Source organism: Schistocerca serialis, chromosome 12 (assembly GCF_023864345.2).
Source record: "Schistocerca serialis cubense isolate TAMUIC-IGC-003099 chromosome 12, iqSchSeri2.2, whole genome shotgun sequence".
Classification (NCBI taxonomy): Eukaryota; Metazoa; Arthropoda; class Insecta; order Orthoptera; family Acrididae; genus Schistocerca; species Schistocerca serialis.
The window spans coordinates 17962294-17984334 of NC_064649.1; the positions used below are offsets into that span (position 1 = coordinate 17962294).

At 43.3% G+C, this 22041-nt stretch overlaps 1 protein-coding gene across 1 annotated transcript in view; it reads right to left on the minus strand.

The window, feature by feature from the left end:
• Positions 1 to 204: 204 nt before the first annotated feature.
• The window catches only part of LOC126428279 (putative defense protein 3), a 147032-nt gene continuing 125195 nt past the window's right edge, over positions 205 to 22041 (minus strand). The window contains exon 4 of the mRNA XM_050090191.1: positions 205 to 3886. Within this exon, the coding sequence (XP_049946148.1) occupies positions 3826 to 3886 (61 nt within the window). The 3' untranslated portion in view covers positions 205 to 3825. The remainder of the gene's footprint in view (positions 3887 to 22041) is intronic.

Here is a 22041-nt window from a genome sequence, read left to right on the forward strand (position 1 = left end):
ATGAAGATTCCCAGTGTATTGGATGTTAGGTGCGTGGAAGTGTTACTATTGAGTACAATTGGTATATTATTCAGTACATCAACAAAAATTATGGTAGATGTGAGGAATCATCTGTTCAGACATCCATAGTAGACTATTTTGTACGCAGTTCCTAGATCCTAAATCTTGATGTAAACTCTAAACAAACAATTCAAAACACAACAGTTAATATTTGTAAACAGCCATTCCTTTTTATTGTGAGGATCACTCAAAAACACTACACAAGTTAAATAAGAACACGATACAAAAACAGTTGTTCACATAACATATTACATACTTATGTTAAAGGGTTACATGCAAATTAAATGTACATTCTAAAACACAGAACACTAGCCTCTCTGTGGCTGGTTAATACTTATGGTGCCGATAGCCACCGCCTTCCAAACCTTTGAGTCTAGTAGTGAGAGACTTGTAGTAAGCAAGTAGGTAGTTCTCCCCTTTCACATCATATGAATTACTGTATTGCCTAAGTTTAGATATATTTATATTTTTAGTTACAAAAATTTTAGTTTTTGCAATTCAACAGTCAATGCGCCAGTTTTTTGGGCTGGTGACCGCCTTTTAGAGGCCAATAATTTGTTGACTTTGAATCAGTAACATGAGAAGTGCTCCAGTGGAGTAAATGCGTGCAAAACCAATTATGATGTCTGTGAATGAAATTTCAGAACTCGTTTACGCCATAAGCTAGGGTCAGACAAGGTGATAGACGTAGTCGTATACTATCTCTTTTGAACTATGTACAGGATAAATCTGGACGAACACAATGAGCCTGCGACAAAAAAAAAAAAACGATGATTAGTTGAAAGCATTGCCTAACACTATAGAAGTAGACTTAAGGTGTCCTGAACAAAAACTAAAACAAGCGGAACTAGTGACATCATTGATAAGAAAGTAAAAACATCAAACTGAATGCAGTATCTCCCTGCAATAATAAAGAGAACATGAAAAATATTGGAGACTGATATTCCAGGAAAATGAACTATTTATACAGATGAAGTGAACGGACAGTCGATATATATGCGTTTCTGAACTGAGATCCTAAATTGATCAAACAGGAATGCCTTTATCAGAAGAATGGGAGACAAACAGCTGAAGAAATTCATGAACTGTACGTAGCGTAATGAGGTACTTTGTCTGCAGAAGCAGCGCGCGATTAGCCGAGCGGTCTAGGGCGTTGCAGTCATGAACTGTGCGGCTTGCCCCGGCGGAGGTTCGAGTCCTCCCTCGAGCATGAGTGTGTGTGTTTGTCATTAGGATAATTTAGGTTGAGTAGTGTGTAAGCTTAGGGACTGATGACCTTAGCAGTTAAGTACCATAAGATTTCACACACATTTGAACATTTTTTTGTCTGCAGAAGAAATTAAAATATGTAGTAAACAACCAGTAGTCACAATGCCTATATTTTTTTTTAAATTGCGATAACCTTGCTGTACTTCGTTTACGTGACGAATCTTTCTGAACAGTAACGTGGCATTGTCTTAACGTGGCTTGGTTTCTGTAGTGAAATAAATCCTTTTGCTACAGAAGATTTTATGCATAGCGTTTCTGTAATGTGAGACATAATATTTCCTTAGTTTTGATTTCTTAGTATTAAAATGACTTTTATTGTAATGCAGTTCTCATTTCGCACATTTTGTTACTATTCCGGATCCGGCGATATTTTTCTATTACATGTTTACTGAATTACTTCACTAATTCGGAAAACGATTTTATTTGGTTGTGCTTGGTTACAAGCACAAAACGTAAGTAATATAACGCATTTGGTGTATTCTTCACGATAAATGTGGTGAAGTTGTCCAACATATTTTGAAAAATCGGACCAGCGAAGAAACATGATACTTTGCGTAATTAAAGGCTTCGTATTTAAACGTCATAGGTTGGTGCCAGTAAAGATGGCTGTCAGTGTTTTCATCGGAAGGAAAAGCTAAAAGAATATGCAAACAGTTCACACGTTTTTGAAAATGGCAGTTCTTTTGTAGACCGGAAGCAATAAAGTATTTTGGACGACTTTGGCTTAGAGAGTCAGACGTGGTTTCAAGCAGTGGTGCCGATATCCAGGAACTGGACGCTCAGTTCGAGTTTCAGCTCCGTGCAGCCATCATGTGATTTTTGAGAGCAACACCAGTGAAGTTGGGTTTTTGTTGCGTGTTACGGGAATGGAACAGCGGAATTGAGAGCAACGTTATGCAATCAGTCTTGCCTTAAAACTGGGGAATCCGAGAGAGTGACAATTGAAAAGTTAAAATAGGCATGTGGGGAACGTTTGCTGTCAACAGCACAAGTTTTTCGCCGGCACATATCATTTTTGGAGGGCCCGAGGAAACGTTGAGGATGAAGCTCGCTCGAGGAGACCTTCAGCGTCAGAAATGGACGAAAACGTCGAGCGTTTGCGTGCTGCTGTGAGATCAGACCGACATTTAACAATCAGGATTATGGGTGACCTGTTAAACACTGTACCACACATCAAATTTTGACTGACGTTATGCACATGCGAAAGTTTTGTGCGAAAATGGTGCTGAAAAACTTCACAACTGAACACGAGGACAATCAGAGAAATGAGGTCTTGATCTTCTTGAGAGGACTGAGAACGACCACGAATTGTTCGGTCGTGTGAGCACAGTTGATGAACCCTGGACTTTTGAGTGCAATTGTGAGACAAAGCGGCAATGTGAGGAGTGGGACTCTGAGACATCTCATCGACCGACAAAAACTTGAATGAGCAAGCCAAAGATCAAAATCATGCAGACTTGCTTTTTGACAGTAGTGGCATCTTGTATAAAGAACTTATTCCTCCAGGACAAAATGTCAACCAACGGTTTTATAAAGATGTCCTTGAAAACCTCAGGTAAAGGGTGAATTGGGTTAGACTGAAGACTGCAAACAAGGGATGCTTCATCACGACAACACCCGATGTCACACGGTCACTTCCATCACGGAATTATTCCTGTTATTCCACAGCCACCCTATTTCCCTGATCTGAGTTCTTATGACTTTTTTTCTTTTCAAAATGAGTTTTTCATTGTTCAGCGGAGTATGTGCTGATATGAAAATTAACTTATTGGCAGATTGAAACTGTGTGCCAGACCGAGACACGAACTCGGGACCTTTGCCTTTCGCAGGCAGGTGCTTTACCGTCTGAGCTATCTAAGTACGCCTGAAGCCCCGACCTCATAGATTTTACTTCTGCCAGTACCTTGTCTCCTATCTTCCCGAAATTGAAAAAGTCTTACAAGGACGTCATTTTGGGTCTCTGGAGAACATTCAAAACAATGTGAAGGATGTGTTAAAGGACCCTGTTGTTTGAAAAGAATGAAAGCGTTGTTAGATAAAAAATCAGTTTCGTTACTTTTCTCACACACCTCGCAATTTCCGATATCCTTGTTGGGTTTAAGAAATGATGTATTCAGGTTTAGAGAAACATTCAAGAGAATCTGTGGCTGTAAAATCTATGGGCTTAGACAGCACTGACATATTTCTGCGCCTGTTCTTCCAAAAGGGAGCAATTAGTTGAAGAGATTTCTGGTTACGCATTGGCTGTATTTTGCACTGATGCAGTCAAGTATTTACGCTCACTATCAATAAGCTACAGACGGCAATTGTCGCTCCATAGTAACTTCCATAAAGTGTGTGTGTGTGTGTGTGTGTGCGTGTGTGTTAGGCTCTGCAGTGAGACAGTGGTAGAAACGTAGTCGACTGTGATTGGACAGGCGGCGGGCGGCTTTGGCTTGTGATTGGCGGGACGGCAGCTCTGACGTAGGCGATGACGTGGCGGGACTCGACCGTTGCTCACGCTACCCTGGAGACGATGTCGACCCAGAAGGTCGCGTAGTCCTGCACCACCGAGCCCCTGCAACAAAAAAAGCACAAAATGTCCTCAGTCATTACCAGAGACACGAAATCAGCGAGTGCAGTTGACAGAGTGGTAACTTATGAGAAGTGGCAGCTTTGTTTGCCACAGTCAACACTTTTCGAGAATCCATTTGCAAAGGAGACTCTCTGGATTCCAAAGTTCATGTTCTTGTCAAGGAGGCAGTCGGCGCAGGCAACCGCTTCTGTGTCGGTCGTTGATCAGAACAGGTGTGTGCAAGTGTGGAGGCCTGATTTAGGAATGCTGTTGCAGCAACTTGGAATATATGAAAGAAGGCAATATTAGTGAGCCGTGGCGCTCGTTACTGGCGCGCCAGTCTCTTGGATGTCCACTATCGATCCTTCGATGTTTCTTATCTTTGCTTGCCTACTTGTTTTCCGCATTCGCGGGGCGAGTGGCAGTTGACGCTTGCTCGGGCTACTTGCTGAGACGCCGCGAGGTATGAGGTGGGAAGCAACGACGTATATGTGGAGTTGGTTATACGCGGTCTGCCGGTTCAGCATGGAGGATATGTGTTGGCTGCCTGCCTGTCTGCTCTCCTGATTTTGCTCGCCGTGCCTTGCGACCGCCTAGCTTGGGATGCTGTCTGGTGTATCCTACACGAGCCATACCGGACGTCCAGCAGAAGTTAAGCAAATGTATAAGTCTTTTTGTAACCAATTTTGGTAGCCTCTTAAGTGTGGCCTTAGTGTCTACACTGCCTTTGGGGAGCGCTAGTTCTTTTAAATTCAAATAGTTCGGGTTCCCTGTCCTTTATAATCTTTTGGGGGTTTTATTTGAATTTTCTCTTTGGGGTTCCTTCCTTGTGCTTCGTTAAATGTTTACTTGTATAGCGGGAAGTGACTCCCGGTTAAAACTCGGAGAAGGTGTTTGATGTTACTGCCGCCTCCGGCATTCGTCTTTTCAATTAAGTGTTGTCATCCCTTCGAGCGACCTGGTGTCACTCCTCGTTAATTAATGCTGGTTTATGTGTACTTAATTTTGAATTGGCCATTTTAATTAATATTTTGGAGCGCAGTATACCACTAAGGCAACCTCATTGTATACCACAGTGTGCCCCGGTCTAGTATCTTAATTTTCAGTGCCACGAGTTAGCTCCACTACCGGTTTTACTGATGTGCTCCCTTCAAAATCTTGTCTTGTATAAGATTGCCCCGTGTGTGTCTGGGAACACAGAGATGAGCTTTAGTGTGACTTCAGTGCTAGTCAGTTAATGGAATCTTCATTTTGGCTTGTCTTCCACTGAAGAGTCTGAGTGGAGCGTAGTGTGTTTGATTTGTTATTCATTTAATTACTTTAAGTTTATGTAATGGAGAGCAAGACATTTAAGGACAGTTGGTATTAACTCCCGTAGTTGCTGGGTGTTGCTAATTCGTTCCAAATGGCCTACTACTTATTCAATGGCAAGGCTGTTGATTAGTTGGTTACTGTGAGCACAAATTCACGCTATGTATTGTTGCCGAAATTGTTAAAGTGTCTGTGTCGTGATTCAATCACTAGCTAAGTGTTCGAGCTAAATTGATGTAAACCTTACATTGCCTCCTTAAAATTTGTCACTGCTTATGTTAACCTTTACTGGGAGCAATATTTCATGTCGTTAAATTTTGTCTTAAAATGTGTATTTCTCTGATGTAATAAACGAGTGGTAAAAGAAAAAAGCAAAGGGGCCTGGTCCTTCCTATTGTGTCCGGTTTGTAACACGTATCAATTAGACTGTGCTTTTACGTGCGCTAACGTTGCAGAAAATAGAATTTAACATTTAGGCAATTTTGGATGTTGAAGTCATTATTGATTCAAGTACTTGGTTGTCGGTCCATGAAAGACAGAACACCAATATGTTCCTAAAATCCGAGAGGAAGAATGAAATCTTTCAAGGTGTCATATCTCGGTTTCTATTGGTCACAGAGATAAATGGTCAAGTGTTTTGGGTAGCCCTTGACCTAGTGACCATTTGTATACCTATCGCAAGAACAGGCATACTGCAGCTTTCCCGCCGTATAGGGTCAGAATTTAAACATTACACACTTGTTCCAGGCCAGGCAAATTGAGCAAATCGGTTGGCTCCCTTGCATTTGGTACGATATAAGTCGGGCTTTACACGCGATATAAAAGGATCATTTGTTCACGGGCGGCTCCTGAAAAAATCCCAAAAATCTATGATTTTTGAGTACGAAAAGTACCATTTGTCTGGATGGCTACTTCTGTAATTTTTATTCACGGCAGTTCGTCGAAATTATACAACATGTTCGTAAGACGATGTTTTCAGAGGACCTTAAATTTTTTTTCGATATCATTATCCGTTACCGAGAGCCAGAGATTCCAAGTTATCGTAATTACGCAAGTAAAATATGCGGGTAGGGTCTTGTCTGATGAATAAATGTAGTTTTAACTGACGTAGCGAACACATGTTAAGGGTTCTGGAGTCATCGTAAAGGTTATGAGGTCACGAAACTATGTTTTTTAAGTCAGCATTTTTTCACCAATAAAATTTTGCGCACTGTTTAGTGGACACTTCACGCCTACACAGGCTGTCTTGACCTGGAAATTATTTGATGGTGCCAGTAGTTGGTGTAAGCATCCTACAAACAATTATTTTGTCATACGAAATTCTTTGCATTTGAAAATCAAGCACAGCATTCTTTGGGATACTGTAGGTTTGACTTGAAAATGTTGCGTATTTTTATGTAAAATAGCGTAAAGTGATCTTACTTTGGGCGGCAGACAATTTCGTCTTAATGATATAATATGCATAGGTACTTCTTTGTTGTGTCAAAATATATCAACAAACTGTCAAAACTTTACTGAACTACTGCACTCGTTTTATATAAGCAGCACACCCAGTTCTGACAGAAAAGTGGGGAAGCATGTAGAAAATATTCCTGCTGGAGCACAAAAATGAGAAATACATTCCTTCTTAAAAGACTGTGGCATAAAACACGGGATCCAGCCGTCTTAATCCTCATTCCGTCTCTCTCACCATGCACATAGTCAGACACCAAATTTTGGCACGTGGACATATTCACGCTTTTTTGTTCTGAAAGAGAGTAGCAGAGAGCCTATGACGGTGTAAGAGGGAGGAGATGGTGGTGATGGGAGACAGAAAGTGTCAGTGAAAGAGAAAGAGAGGTGAATGAAGGTAGTAACAGTGGGAGCAACAGAGAGGGGAGCCAGTGGTGGTCAGTGAGAGATAGCAGTGGCAGTGAAAGAGAAAGAGGGATGGATGAAGTCAGTAGCAGCAGGAGCAAAAGACAGAGTGAGGCAGTGAAAATGAAAAAAAGAGATGGGTGGAGGGATGCGTAGGTTTTGTGCGGTTTCGACTCTCCCAGCCTGTCGAATTCTAACAAAAAATATCTTGCCCACCTTCCCTACACCCACGTGTTAAATGACCCAGGTCTGGAGGTCAAAGCGCCGACCAAAACCAAGAGAGCAGAATGTAAGCGTGAAAGAAACAGACAGCAACAGCTGGAGAGAAAAAGAACGGGAAAAATACAATGGGAGTGGGACAGGGAGACAGCGAATATCGCAGAGAAGGAGGCAGTAGTAAGGAAGAGTGAAGGGAGTGGAAAAGACAGACTGGAGAAAGTGCCTGCGGAAGAAAAAGGAGACAGTGGGAGAGACAGTGACAGAGAGAGTGATATGCTCAGTATGAAGGTTGCACTACAAAGAGAGACAAGGTGAAAAGATTTTAGAATGTTGTGTGTCGAATGTTTTGGAGTTGAAGCCCGATTGTGGACTGAGGTAGCTGGTTCTCCACTTTTCTCTAAGAGTCTTTTACTCAGAAGCATATCCCGATAGGAGAATTTTCCAGCTGGTTCTATGTAGGAAACTAACATACCCCTCTTTCTTTTACTGTACTGAATGTAACTTTTGGGTGAAACGTTACTTACATGAATATGACAAGTTTTTGTCCAAAGAATTAATTGCATTGATCAGTAATGCAGACATACATTTTTTTGAATTTCGGTGGTTAATATAGAACTAAACAAGAAAAGTGAGGAAGCTATCCTTTATTGAGTCTCCACATCCCGCTGGACCATTCAAAAGTTTCTCTAAAGTAAAGGTGTCAGGACTCGCACTGCTGCTCACAAGATCCGACAGTAAATTATTGATCTGCTGCCGTTTAGCTCACCTCCACTGTCCTGTGCTATTTCAATTTAAGTGATGACAAGACCAATGCCAAGCAGGGATGGCTAGAGGACAAGTGTAAGCATGTAGAGGCTTGTCTCTCTAGGGATAAGATAGATACTGCCTACAGGAAAATTAAAGAGACCTTTGGAGAGAAGAGACCCATCTGTATGAATATCAAGAGCTCAGATGGAAACCCAGCAAAGAAGGGAAATCGGAAAGGTGGAAGGAGTATATAAAGGGTCTATACAAGGGCGATGTACTTGACGACAATGTTATGGAAATGGAAGAGGATGTAAATGAAGATGAAATGGGAAATACGATACTGCGTGAAGAGTTTGACAGAGCACTGAAAGACCTAAGTCGAAACAAGGCCCCAGGAGTAGACAACATTCCATTAGAACTACTGACAGCCTTGGGAGAGCCAGTCCTGACAAAACTCTACCATCTGATGAGCAAGATGTATGAGACAGGAGAAACAACCCCAGACTTCAAGAAGAATATAATAATTCCAATCCCAAAGAAAGCAAGTGTTGACAGTTGTGAAAATTATCGAACTATCAGTTTAATAAGTCACAGCTGCAAAATACTAACGGGAATTCTTTACAGACGAATGGAAAAACTGATTGAAGCCGACCTGGGGGAAGATCAGTTTGAATTCCGTAGAAACGTTGGAACACGTGAGGCAAAACTGACCCTACGACTTACCTTAGAAGATCGATTAAGGAAAGGCAAACCTACGTTTCTAGCATTTGTAGACTTAGAGAAAGCTTTTGACAATATTGACTGGAATACTCTTTCACATTCTGAAGGTGGCAGGGGTAAAATACAGGGAGCGACAGGCTATTTACAATTTGTACAGAAACCAGATGGCAGTTATAAGAGTCGAGGGACTTGAAAGGGAGGCAGTGGTAGGGAAGGGAGTGAGACAGGGTTGTAGCCTATCCCCGACGTTATTCGATCTGAATATTGAGCAAGCAGTAAAGGAAACAAAAGAAAAATTCGAAGTAGGAATTAAAATCCATGGAGAAGAAATAAAAACTTTGAGGTTCGCCGATGACATTGTAATTCTGTCAGAGACAGCAAAGGACCTGGAAGAGCAGTTGAACGGAATGGACAGTGTCTTGAAAGGAGGATATAAGATGAACATCAACAAAAGCAAAACAAAGATAATGGAATATAGTCGAATTACGTCGGGTGATGCTGAGGGAATTAGATTACGAAATGAGACTCTTAAAGTTGTAAAGGAGTTTTGCTATTTGGGGAGCAAAATAACTCATGATGGTCGAAGTACAGAGGATGTAAAATGTAGACTGGCAAAGGCAAGGAAAGCGTTTCTGAAGAAGAGAAATTTGTTAACATCGAGTATAGATTTAAATGTCAGGAACTCGTTTCTGAAACTATTGTTTGGGGTGTAGCCATGTATGGAAATGAAACATGGACGATAAATAGTTTGGACAAGAAGAGAATAGAAGCTTTCGAAATGCGGTGCTACAGAAGCATGCTGAAGATTAGATGGGTAGATCACATAACTAATGAGGAGGTATTGAATAGGATTGGGGAGAAGAGGAGTTTATGGACAACTTGACTAGAAGAAGGGATCGGTTGGTAGGACATGTTCTGAGGCATCAAAGGATCACCAATTTAGTATTGGAGGGCAGCGTGGAGGGTAAAAATCGTAGAGGGAGGCCAAGAGATGAATACACTAAGCTGATTAAGAAGGATGTAGATTGCAGTAGGTAGTGGGAGATGAAGAAGCTTTCACAGGATAGAGTAGCATGGAGAGCTGCATCAAACCAGTCTCTGGAATGAAGGCCACAACAACAACAACAACAACAACAAGACTAATGTGATTTCTTTCGTCGCATTCCAACGAAATGATATGGCATTGCAACTGCCTGTTTATCCACTGTCGCACAGGTAAGTCAAACTGATTATTACAGTCAGAATCAAATATCTTATCTTTATTTAGGGAACAGTGATTGTCTATTCAGATTATATTCTGGTTTGACCTAAAACTTCCTGGCGGATTAAAACTGTGTCCCAGGCCGAGACTCGAACACGAGACCGTCGCCTTTCGCGTGCAGGTACACTACTAACTGTTTGTTTATCTCTTTTTGTTCGTAACTGATCGTTGTATTTACTCGGGGCGGACGCCTTCTTACACTTGTTCAAGTTAATAATTGATCCATTAACTCAGTTTTTTTATTACAGAGGGCAGCTAATCCTCTGACCGAACACGCTGAGCTATCGTGCCGGCATCTGAGCTGCCCCAGCACGACTCACGGCGCCTTATCACAGCTTTACTTCCGCCATTCTCTCTGCGATACTTGCAGGACTAGCACTCCTGGAAGAAAGGATATAGCAGGAGAGCTTCTGCGAAGTTAAGGTAGGTGGTGAGGTAATGGTGGAAGCAAAGCTGTGAGGAAGGCTCGTGATTCGTGTTTGGGTAGCTCAACCGGTTGAACACTTGCCTGCGAAAGGCAGAAGTCCCGAGTTCCAGTCTCAGCTGGCACACAGTTTTAATCTGCCAGGAAGTTTCATACCAGTGCACAGTCAATTGGAGAGTGAAAATATCATTCCGCTTTGACGTACAATGATATATTATTTAGTTCGGTGGTAGTGAAAGCGTTTTGTATTAGAGATCCACGTATAAAGTTAATACAGTAACATGGTATTCGCATGTAGTAGGTCAGATGCGTGGTGTTCATAAGGATTGTAATTGCATATAATGTACGTAATCGTAAAGGTACCCATTTTAAAAAGAGAAGCTTCATACACAGAACAATTAATGGGTACATAAAGTTAATAATAAGCGTACTGTTATACGACATGCATAGTTAGACATAAAAGTTAAAGCATGGAAGTTACAGTAGGCTGCACTGCCACAAATATTAAGAAAATTTTTAAAAATTTTAAAACTGGCATCACTAGATAGAGAAACTAAAAAGTTACGCTAGACAGTCACACAGATAAGAAAAATAACAACAGCTAAAAAGTTACACATTAATTAATGTTAGCAAATACTGAGGGAACTTGTTATTATTGATAATTAATTACTTAATTAATTGATTAATGAAGTTGAGATGTGTTAGACGGCAAGCAATTTTTGTTTAGGAGCTTTGACGTTGTGCTTCGTAATGGAAGCAGCACTTAAAGAAAATCAAGACACGATAATTGGATTTGTCAAATATTAAAAAAATGAGATAAAACAATGTAAAAAGTAAAGGTGGAAGATGTTCGTGATTCTCTGGTAAATAGTTGTAAGTTATAGCTACAGGTGCACGAAAGAAGAGGGAGGAATAACGACAGTAGACCGTGAACAAAGTGCTCGGATTAAAGTGGCTGTAAGATAAGTCTACAGTCTTTCCTCCCTATTGTTGAATAAATGCGTCAAACACGCAACGACAAAAAATATCGGCTGATAACATTGCTCTCGTCAGTGAAAGTGACGAGGAGTGCAATGAATAAGCTGATGAGCACATAGGTTCGACTTAGAAGAAACAAGACCAGAATCAGTATACGCTACTAGCCATTAAAATTGCTACACCAAGAAGAAATGAAGATGATAAACGGGTATTCATTGGTCAAATATATTATACTAGAACTGACATATGATTACATTTTCGCGCAATTTGGGTGCGTAGATCCTGAGAAATCAGTACACAGAACAACCAACTCTGGCCGTAATAACGGCCTTGATACGCCTGGGCATTGAGTCAAACAGAGCTTGGATGGCGTGTACAGGTACAACTGCCCATGCAGCTTCAACACGATACCACAGTTTATCAAGAGTAGTGACTGGCGTATTGTGACGAGCCAGTTGCTCGGCCACCATTGACCAGACGTTTTCAGTTGGTGAGAGATCTGGAGAATGTGCTGGCCAGGGCAGCAGTCGAACATTTTCTGTATCCAGAAAGGCCCGTACAGGACCTGCAACATGCGGTCGTACATTATGCTGCTGAAATGTAGGGTTTCGCAGGGATCTAATGAAGGGTGGAGCCACGGGTCGTAACACATCTGAAATGTAACGTCCACTGCTCAGAGTGCCGTCATGAGACCAAGAGGTGACCGAGACGTGTAACCAATGGCACCCCATACCATTACGCCGGGTGATACGCCAGTATGGCGATGATGAATACACCCTTCCAAGGTGCGTTCACTGCAATGTCGCCAAACACGAATGCGACCATCATGATGTTGTAAACAGAACCTGGATTCATCCGAAAAAATGACGTTTTGCCATTCGTGCACCCAGGTTCGTCGTCGAGTACATCATCACAGGCGCTCCTGCCTGGGACGCAGCGTCAAGGGTAACCGCAGCCGTGGTCTCCGAGCTGATAGTCCATGCTGCTGGAAACGTTGTCGAACTGTTCGTGCAGATGGTTGTTGTCTTGCAAACGTCCCCATCTGTTGACTCAGGGATCGAGACGTGGCTGCACGATCCGTTACAGCCATGCGGATAAGATGCCTGTCATCTCGACTGCTAGTGATATGAGGCCGTTGGGATCCAGCACGGCGTTCCGTATTACCCTCCTGAACTCACCGATTCCATATTCTGCTAACAGTCGTTGGATCTCGAGCAACGCGACCAGCAATGTTGCGATACGATAAACCGCAATCGAGATAGGGTACAATCCGACTTTATCAAAGTCGGAAACGTGATGGTACGCATTTCTCCTCCTTACACGAGGCATCACAACAACGTTTCACCAGGAAACGACGGTCAACTGCTGTTTGTGTATGAGAAATCGGTTGGAAACTGTCCTCATGTCAGCACGTTGTAGGTGTCGCCACCGGCGCCAACCTAGTGTGAATGCTCCGAAAAGCTAATCATTTGCACATCACAGCATCTTCTTCGTGTCGGTTAAATGTCGCGTCTGTAGCACGTTATCTTCGTGGTGTAGCAATTGTAATGGCCAGTAGTGTATTAGTTGCTAACACAGGACTTAAGACGAGAAAGAAACTTCCGAGAATGTACGGTTGCAGCACAGTATTGTATTCTATTCTAAGTCTCCATTATACAGGGTGCTCCAAAAAGAATTCCGGGACTTTGAACAAGCGCTACTGAAAAACTCTTCATCTGAGGATAAAATAAGTAAGTTTTTTTTTTACCGTATGGTATGGCGTCAAACGTTGACCCTGACTTGTGGATAAGAGGTGCGAATTGGCGTGCTGCCACTTTGACCCACACGCCAGTATGTGTTGACGGTGCATCAGAAGCCGCACTGCTTTCTTTAGTAGGCTGAATTTAAATCAGTTGTTGTTGTGCAGCGGCGCTTTCGGGAAAAAAAATTACAAAGTTATTCTTCGACGGTTCAATCAGTTTCGCGATGCAAAAAGCGCAGTGAAATGACATTCACCAGGCTGGCGGAAGACAAGTGTTCACAAAGTTTAAAAAAATTCGACTATCTTGTATCAGAAGCCTCGAATATCACTTGCCCGAGTTAGACTTCAATTGAACTTACCTAAGACACTACTCTCCAATGTCATGCACAAATGTTTACGACTGCATGTCCACAAAATTCAGATGAGACAAGAGATAATGCCGAGTGATCGCTCTGATTGTTCAAACTTCGCCAGTTCAATGCTAAATGAAATTGATGGCAATCCGGATTTTCTTAGACAAATGCTCTTATCAAACAGACCAACATTCTACACAAATAGTTGTGTTACTCGTCACAACTGCTGGATTTACGGTTCAAAACAACCTAACGTTGTGCACCAACATGTTCATGCTTTGCCAAAAGTGAACGTGTGGTGTGGGTTACTTTATGACGCAAGTTATAGGGCCTTTCTTTTTCGCGAAACAGTCAATTACAGACGTAATTTATCTGGATGTGCTTCAACTGTTTGTGTTTCTTCAGGTCGCAGAAACTGATCAACAAATGGGTCAACGTCTTATTTCCATGCATGCAAGATTGCGCCCTGCCTCGTCACTGTCTCTAAGTGCACAACACACTAAACAACAGATTTTCGAATTCACAAGTTGTGACATGAACATAAAAAGTTTTCAGCGACCCAGGAAAATATTTGCTTTATTGTATTTCCGGTCTTGAATCACAATATTTATTTGTAACCAGGTTACTAATTTCGGTCGGTAATGACCATCTTCATACCAGAGTAGAAACGTGTTGCATTTTACATACCATGCCATTACATGTGAGGGTGCAGATAAAAGTCATTAACCATATCCGCTTCGTCCAACAAATTTTATTTGTTCAGCAATACTCTACTGAGGTATAAGGAAATTAATAACCTGATTACAAAAGAACATTGTGGTCAAAGACTGGAATTATAATAAATTAAAGACTTCCAAGTGGTTGGATAGGCACGGATGCAACTGTTCCTGGACTCTCATAACGTCCTGATCTTATCGCTTAGGACTTATTTCCTGGCGCACACACACACACACACACTCACTGGTCATACCGGACTCTAGAGTCCATTACCGCAGCAACGTATTTTCGCCACCTGTCCCTGTCTTGGGCTATTTCCTTCCATTCACCTTCAATACCTAGGCTACTCAAATCAGCCTTCACCTTGTCCTCCCATCTACGCCTCGGTCTCCCCACAGGACGTTTTCCTTCTAGGTGCTCCACCAGTACTCTGCGCGCTGCCCTGCCCTCATCCATTCGAGCTACGTGACCCGCCCATCGCAGTCTACGTGATTTAATAATACTGATTATGTCACGGCTTGAATAGAGTTCGTGAACCTCTTCGTTATGCAGTTTTCGCCACTCTCCGCTAATGTCACCCTCTTTGCTCCGAAAAGTATCCTCAAAATTTTGTTTTCAAATTCTCGAAACGGCTTTTCATTTTGCAAGTCTCACGCCCATACAACATAACTGGTAGAATAATAGTTTTGTATATTCTAATCTTTAAATTCCTAGACAATATCCGTGGTGAAAGTAATCTATTCACTGAGAAGTAGCACGCATTTCCCGCCCGTAATCTCTTCTTCAGTTCGGATTCAGCCGGCCACAGTAGCCGAGCGGTTCTAGGCGCTACAGTCTGGAACCGCGCGACCGCTACGTTTGCGGGTTCGAATCCTGCCTCGGGCATGGATGTTTGTGATGTCCTTAGGTTAGTTAGGTTTAAGTAGTTCTAAGTTCTAGGGGACTGATGACCTCAGCAGTTGAGTCGCATAGTGATCAGAGCGATTTTTTTTTACCTTACGTGGCACCTGTCGGAGCCGAAGGCCCGCTAGTGTACCTCTGATGACTGCACGACACGAAGTTTTACGCCTCACCTAAGCCCGTCAAAACCGCCATTCAAATTGTATCGAACGGATGGACGTGTGCAGGTATGGAGACAACCTCGTGAATCCACGGACCCTGCATGTCAGCAAGGGACTGTTCAACCTGGTGGAGGCACTGTAACAGTGCCGGACGTGTGGAGTTGGAGTGATACTGGGCCACGGATACGTCCATATACGACTCTCCAAGGCGACACGTACGTAAGCATCCTGTCTGATCACCTGCATCCATTCATATACACTACTGGCCATTAAAATTGCTACACCACGAAGATAACGTGCTACAGACGTGAAATTTTACCGACAGGAAGAAGATGCTGTGGTATGCAAAGGATCAGCTTTTCAGAGCATTCACACAAGGTTGGCGCCGGTTGCGACACCTACAACGTGCTGACATGAGGAAAGGGTCCAACCGATTTCTCAAACAGAAAAATAGCAGTTGACTGGTGAAACGTTGTTGTGATGCCTCATGTAAAGAGGAGAAATGCGTACAATCACGTTTCCGACTTTGATAAAGGTCGGATTGTAGCCTATCGCGATTGCGGTTTATCGTATCGTGACATTGCTGTTCGCGTTGGTCTAGGTCCAATGACTGTTAACAGAATATGGAATCGGTGGGTCTGAGGAGGGTAATTCGGAACGCTGTGCTGGATCCCAACGGCCTCGTATCACTAGCGGTCGAGATGACAGGCATTGTATCCGCATAGATGTAACGGATCTTGGAGCCACGTCTCGATCCCCGAGTCAACAGATGGGGACGTTTGCAAGACAACAACCATCTGCACGAACAGTTCGACAACGTTTCCAGCAGCATGGACTATCAGCTCGGAGACCACGGCTGCGGTTACCCTTGACGCTGCGTCCCAGGCAGGAACGCCTGCGATGCCGTACTCGACGACGAACCTGGGTGGACGAATGGCAAAACGTCATTTTTTCGGATGAATCCAGGTTCGTCCAGTGGACGTTACATTTCAGATGTGATACGACCCGTGGCTCTTCCCCTTTATTTGATCCCTGCGGAACCCTACATTTCAGCAGGATAATGCACGACGGCATGTTGCAGGTCCTGTACGGGCCTTTCTGGATACAGAAAATGTTCGACTGCTGTCCTGGCCAGCAAATTCTCCAGATCTCTGAGCAACTGAATATGTCTGGTCAATGGTGGCCGAGCAACTGGCTCGTCACAATAACGCCAGTCACTACTCTTGATGAACTGTGGTATCGTGTTGAAGCTGCATGAGCAGCTGTACCTGTACACGCCATCCAAGCTGTGTTTGACTCAGGCGTATCAAGGCCGTTATTACGGCCAGAGGTGGTTGTTCTGGGTACTGATTTATCAGGATCTATGCACCCAAATTGAGTGAAAATGTAATCATTTGTCAGTTCTAGTATAATATATTTGTCCAATTAATACCCGTTTAGCATCTGCATTTCTTCTTGGTGTAGCAATTGTAATGGCCAGTAGTGTACAGTGTTCATTCCGACGGACTTGAGCAGTTCCAGCAGGACAATGCGACGCTCCACACGTCCAGAATTGCAAAACTGTGGATCCAGGAACTCTCTTCTGTGTTTAAATGTTGTAGCTCACCGCACCTCACACCACAAGGCCTAGGTCGGGGCCCGTGTGACTTGGATAGATGTTCTCTAGGAGACAGTGCTCACCAGGTCTACGTCATACGTGCAAACGACAATCATTTGTGTGCACGCAGAATCTGCTTTCTTCTCTGAAGGCTACGGCCCGCCATTGCATCTTCCACACTCTCCTGTGATGACACCAGCCCGGCCGCACACACCCATGCTGCAGCGTGATGGGAATGTGGGTTAGAGACGTCTGTTGTAAGTAGGCTGTTTAGGTTCTTACAGAGTGTTTCAAAAATGACCGGTATGACTGCGTGAAGAGTTTGACAGAGCACTGAAAGACCTGATTCGAAACAAGGCCCCTGGAGTAGACAACATTCCATTAGAACTATTGATGGCCTTGGGAGAGCCAGTCCTGACAAAACTCTACCATCTGGTGAGCAATATGTATGAGACAGGCGAAATTCCCTCAGACTTCAAGAAGAATATAATAATTCCAATCCGAAAGCAAGCAGGTGGTTGACAGATGTGAAAATTACCGAACTATCAGTTTAATAAGTCACAGCTGCAAAATACTAACGCGAATTCTTTACAGACGAATGGAAAAACTGGAAGAAGCCGACCTCGGGGAAGATCAGTTTGGATTCCGTAGAAATGTTGGAACACGTGAGGCAATACTGACCCTACGACTTATCTTAGAAGAATGATTAAGGAAAGGCAAACCTACGTTTCTAGCATTTGTAGACTTAGAGAAATCTTTTGACAATGTCAACTGGAATACTCTCTTTCAAATTCTAAAGGTGGCAGGGGTAAAATACAGGGAGCGAAAGGCTATTTACAATTTGTACAAAAACCAGATCTCAGTTATAACAGTCGAGGGGCATGAAAGGGAAGCAGTGGTTGGGAAGGGAGTGAGACAGGGTTGAAGCCTCTCCCCGATGCTATTCAATCTGTATATTGAGCAGGAAGTGAAGGAAACAAAAGAAAAATTCGGAGTAGGTATTAAAATCCATGGAGAAGAAATAAAAACTTTGAGGTTCGCCGATGACATTGTAATTCTGTAAGAGACAGCAAAGGACTTGGAAGAGCAGTTGAATGGAATGGACAGTGTCTTGAAAGGAGGATATAAGATGAACATCAACAAAAGCAAAACGAGGATAATGGAATGTAGTCGAATTAAGTCGGGTGATGCGGAGGAAATTAGATTAGGAAATGAGACGCTTAAAGTAGTAAAGGAGTTTTGCTATTTGGGGAGCAAAATAACTGATGATGGTCGAAGTAGAGAGGATACAAAATATAGACTGGCAATGGCAAGGAAAGCGTTTCTGAAGAAGAGAAATTTGTTAACATCGAGTATAAACTTAAGTGTCCGGAAGTCGTTTCTGAAAGTATTTGTATGGAGTGTAGCCATGTATGGAAGTGAAACATGGACGATAAATAGTTTAGACAAGACGAGAATAGAAGCTTTCGAAATGTGGTGGTACAGAAGAATGCTGAAGATTAGATGGGTAGATCACATAACTAATGAGGAGGCATTGAATAGAATTGGGGAGAAGAGGAGTTTGTGGCACAACGTGACTAGAAGAAGGGATCGGTTGGTAGCAAATGTTCTGAGGCATCAAGGTATCACCAATTTAGTACTGGAGGGCAGTGTGGAGGGTTAAATCGTAGAGGAAGACCAAGAGATGAATACACTAAGCATATTCACAAGGATGTAGGTTGCAGTAGTTACTGGGAGATGAAGAAGCTTGCACAGGATAGAGTAGCGTGGAGAGCTGCATCAAACCAGTCTCAGGACTGAAGACCACAACAACAACAAGAACATCATTATAAGCATTTTGTCTTATTTTATTGTAAATTTGGTAAGGTTTCTATTACTTTCTAAATTAAATTACAGGTCTGATGATGGTCATGTGATATTACCGAAACTGGTCACCTATGTTCTTGTAACATTCGTGGTGTGATTAAGACTGAATTTTAAAAACAAAAAAATAATCAAGATCAGTTCATGGAAGGTATGCTACAGAAAACTGTTAATGTCAATAGCAACAGCAGCTAGATCAGACTCCCAAGAAGAGAAATCGAATATCCAAAACTTGATAACTATATGCAGACTGAAGGGACGAATGAAACTTTGTACCAAAGCTGGGGTTCGAATTCAGGTGTTCTCTGAATTAGGAGGGTAACTTAGTTTCAGGAGGGATTTCACGATTCGTTTGATGCTGAGGTGCTATCACAATACAGTTGGAGAGCCTCTACAAGCTGTTTGAGTTTAGGAGGAATACCAAGTGGGCCGAGACGTAAGTGGGAATTTGGAGTGAGGGTGGAGGCATGCTAGGGTAGTCCGTGAAGCTGTGCAAGGCAGCCACTGCGCCGAGGCGGCGTAATAGTCAGTGCATTTGCCGAGTGAGCGGGAGGCCTCGGTTCGAATCCCGGCCTTGGTACAAGTTTTAATTCGTCACTTCAGTCGAGATATAAATATCAAAGATGTTTGAGACTTGGAAAAGTCTCTGGAGCCAAGTAGTTCCATTTGATCAAAACTTGAATCGCACAGAGAGAGCTAATAAAGCAAATACCACGAAAGAAACATATAGAAATGGGTGGATTATTACAATCCATTTTATGTAGTTGCCAAACGTACCTGTTATGTTACATCACTTCTGTTATGTAAAATTTTAGGTTGTGCTTCATAAACTAGTTTCATATGAAATGGTAGAGTCGATGTAGGTCTGGGGATAGTTAATGATCTTAGACGTATCTCAAGGGCCAGCCGTTGTGGTCGACTGGTTCTAGGCGCTCCAGTCTAGAACCGCGGGACCGCTACGGTCGCAGGTTAGAGTCCTGCGTCGGGCATGGATGTGTGTGATGTCCTTAGGTTAGTTAGGTTTAAGTACACTACTGGCCATTAAAATTGCTACACCACAAAGATGACGTGCTACAGACGCGAAATTTAACCGACAGGAAGAAGATGCTGTGATATGCAAATGATTAGCTTTTCAGAGCATTCACACAAGGTTGGCGCCGGTGACGACACCTACAACGTGCTGACATGAGGAAAGTTTCCAACCGAATTCTCATACACAAACAGCAGTTGACCGGCGTGAAACGTTGTTGTGATGCCTCGTGCAAGAAGGAGAAATGCGTACCATCAAGTTTCCGACTTTCATAAAGGTCGGATTTTAGCCTATCGCAATTGCGGTTTATCGTATCGCGTTGGTCGAGATCCAATGACTGTTAGCAGAATATGGAATCGGTGGGTTCAGGAGGGTAATACGGAACGCCTTGCTGGATCCCGACGGCCTCGTATCACTAGCGGTCGAGATGACACGCATCTTATCCGCATAGATGTAACGGATCGTGCAGCCACGTCTCGATCCCTGAGTCAACAGATGGGGACGTTTGCAAGACAACAACCATCTGCACGAACAGTTCCACGACGTTTGCAGCAGCATGGACTATCAGCTCGGAGACCATGGCTGCGGTTACCCTTGACGCTGCATCACAGACGGGAGCACCTGCGATGGGGTAATCAACGACGAACCTGGGTGCACGAATGGCAAAACGTCATTTTTTCGGATGAATCCAGGTTCTGGCTACAGCATCATAATGACGACATCGCGATGAACGCACATTGGAAGCGTGTCTTCGTCATCGCCATACTGGCGTATCACCCGGCGTGATGGTATGGGGTGCCATTGGTTAAACGTCTCGGCCACCTCTTGTTCGCATTGATGGCATTTTGAACAGTGGACGTTACATTTCAGATGTGATACGACCCGTGGCCTCACCTCTTCATTCGATGCCTGCGAAACCTTGCATTTCGGCAGGATAATGTACGACTGCATGTAGCACGTCCTGTATGGGCCTTTCTGGATACAGAAAGTGTTCGACTGCTGCCCCGGCCAGCACATTCTCCAGATCTCTCACCAACTGAAAACGTCTGGTCAATGGTGGCCAAGCAACTGGCTCGTCACAATACGCCAGTCACTACTCTTGAAGAACTGTGGTATCGTGTTGAAGCTGTATGGGCAGCTGTACCTGTACACGCCAACCAATCTCTGTTTGACTTAATGCCCAGGCGTATCAAGGCCGTTATTGCGGCCATAGGTGGTTGTTCTGGGTACTGATTTATCAGGATCTATGCACCCATATTGCGTGAAAATGTAATCACATGTCAGTTCTAGTATAATATATTTGTCCAATGTATACCTGTTTTTGACCTGCACTTCTTCTTGGTGTAGCAATTGTAATGGCCAGTAGTGTATTATTGGTGACTAAAGTCTCTGTTATGCGTATATGATGTATTAAACTCACAGAAAAGCCCTACACACTTATGCACCAACCCAATATATGAAGCAGCTCCAAATTATAGGAGGAAGCCCAAGAAACGTTATAATTTTAAGTACCGTGTAAGGAACACCCTACTGAATACTTTCGCTGAAGGTTTCCTGACGGACCAGCGAAGAGGCATTACGGTACCGCTAGGGAGGATTTTACGTCCTGCCAGTTGCAGCATTTCTGTCCCCACAGCACGTCCACACACGTACACAACCACACGCGGACACACTACTTGCTTCGCAAATCGCTTCCCGGCGGCTGCAGCGGTGCGGGCCCTCATGCAGTATTGACGCGGCTCACCGCCAGGGCCGCAGGTGTCGGCGGATTCTCATGAATATCTCTGGCCGGCAGCTGCCCCTCTGCCTCCCAGGGGATCCCCCTGCACCGCTGCACACGTATCTCTGGTGGTCGCCGGCCGGATACCACGCCATTTCCTCTGCCGGCCGCACAGTCACTGTGCTTCTCGCACTAAGCAGACTACTCTTTTGGTTACTCGACATTAAGTTTCAACACAGCCATGTTTTCGGTGGGGTGTTTCCATGACTGTTGAAAATACGAATGAAAACATAATGTAAACAATACCACAATTTTAAATAAACTCATTAAATTATGCATTTCAGATAGCTTTATTTGACAATTCTGTCTGATGATGACCAAATATTGGAAGATCCATTTGTAATAACAATAATAAAAATGACAGCCCTAATTGGAAAAAACCATTTTTAAGACTTACATGAAGTTTGTGGAACCAGACAACCTGTAACTAAACTGAAAGTTTTTTTATTTATGGCGTATTTCGTGGGGCTTTGTCCCATTATCAGATGATGGTATGTGG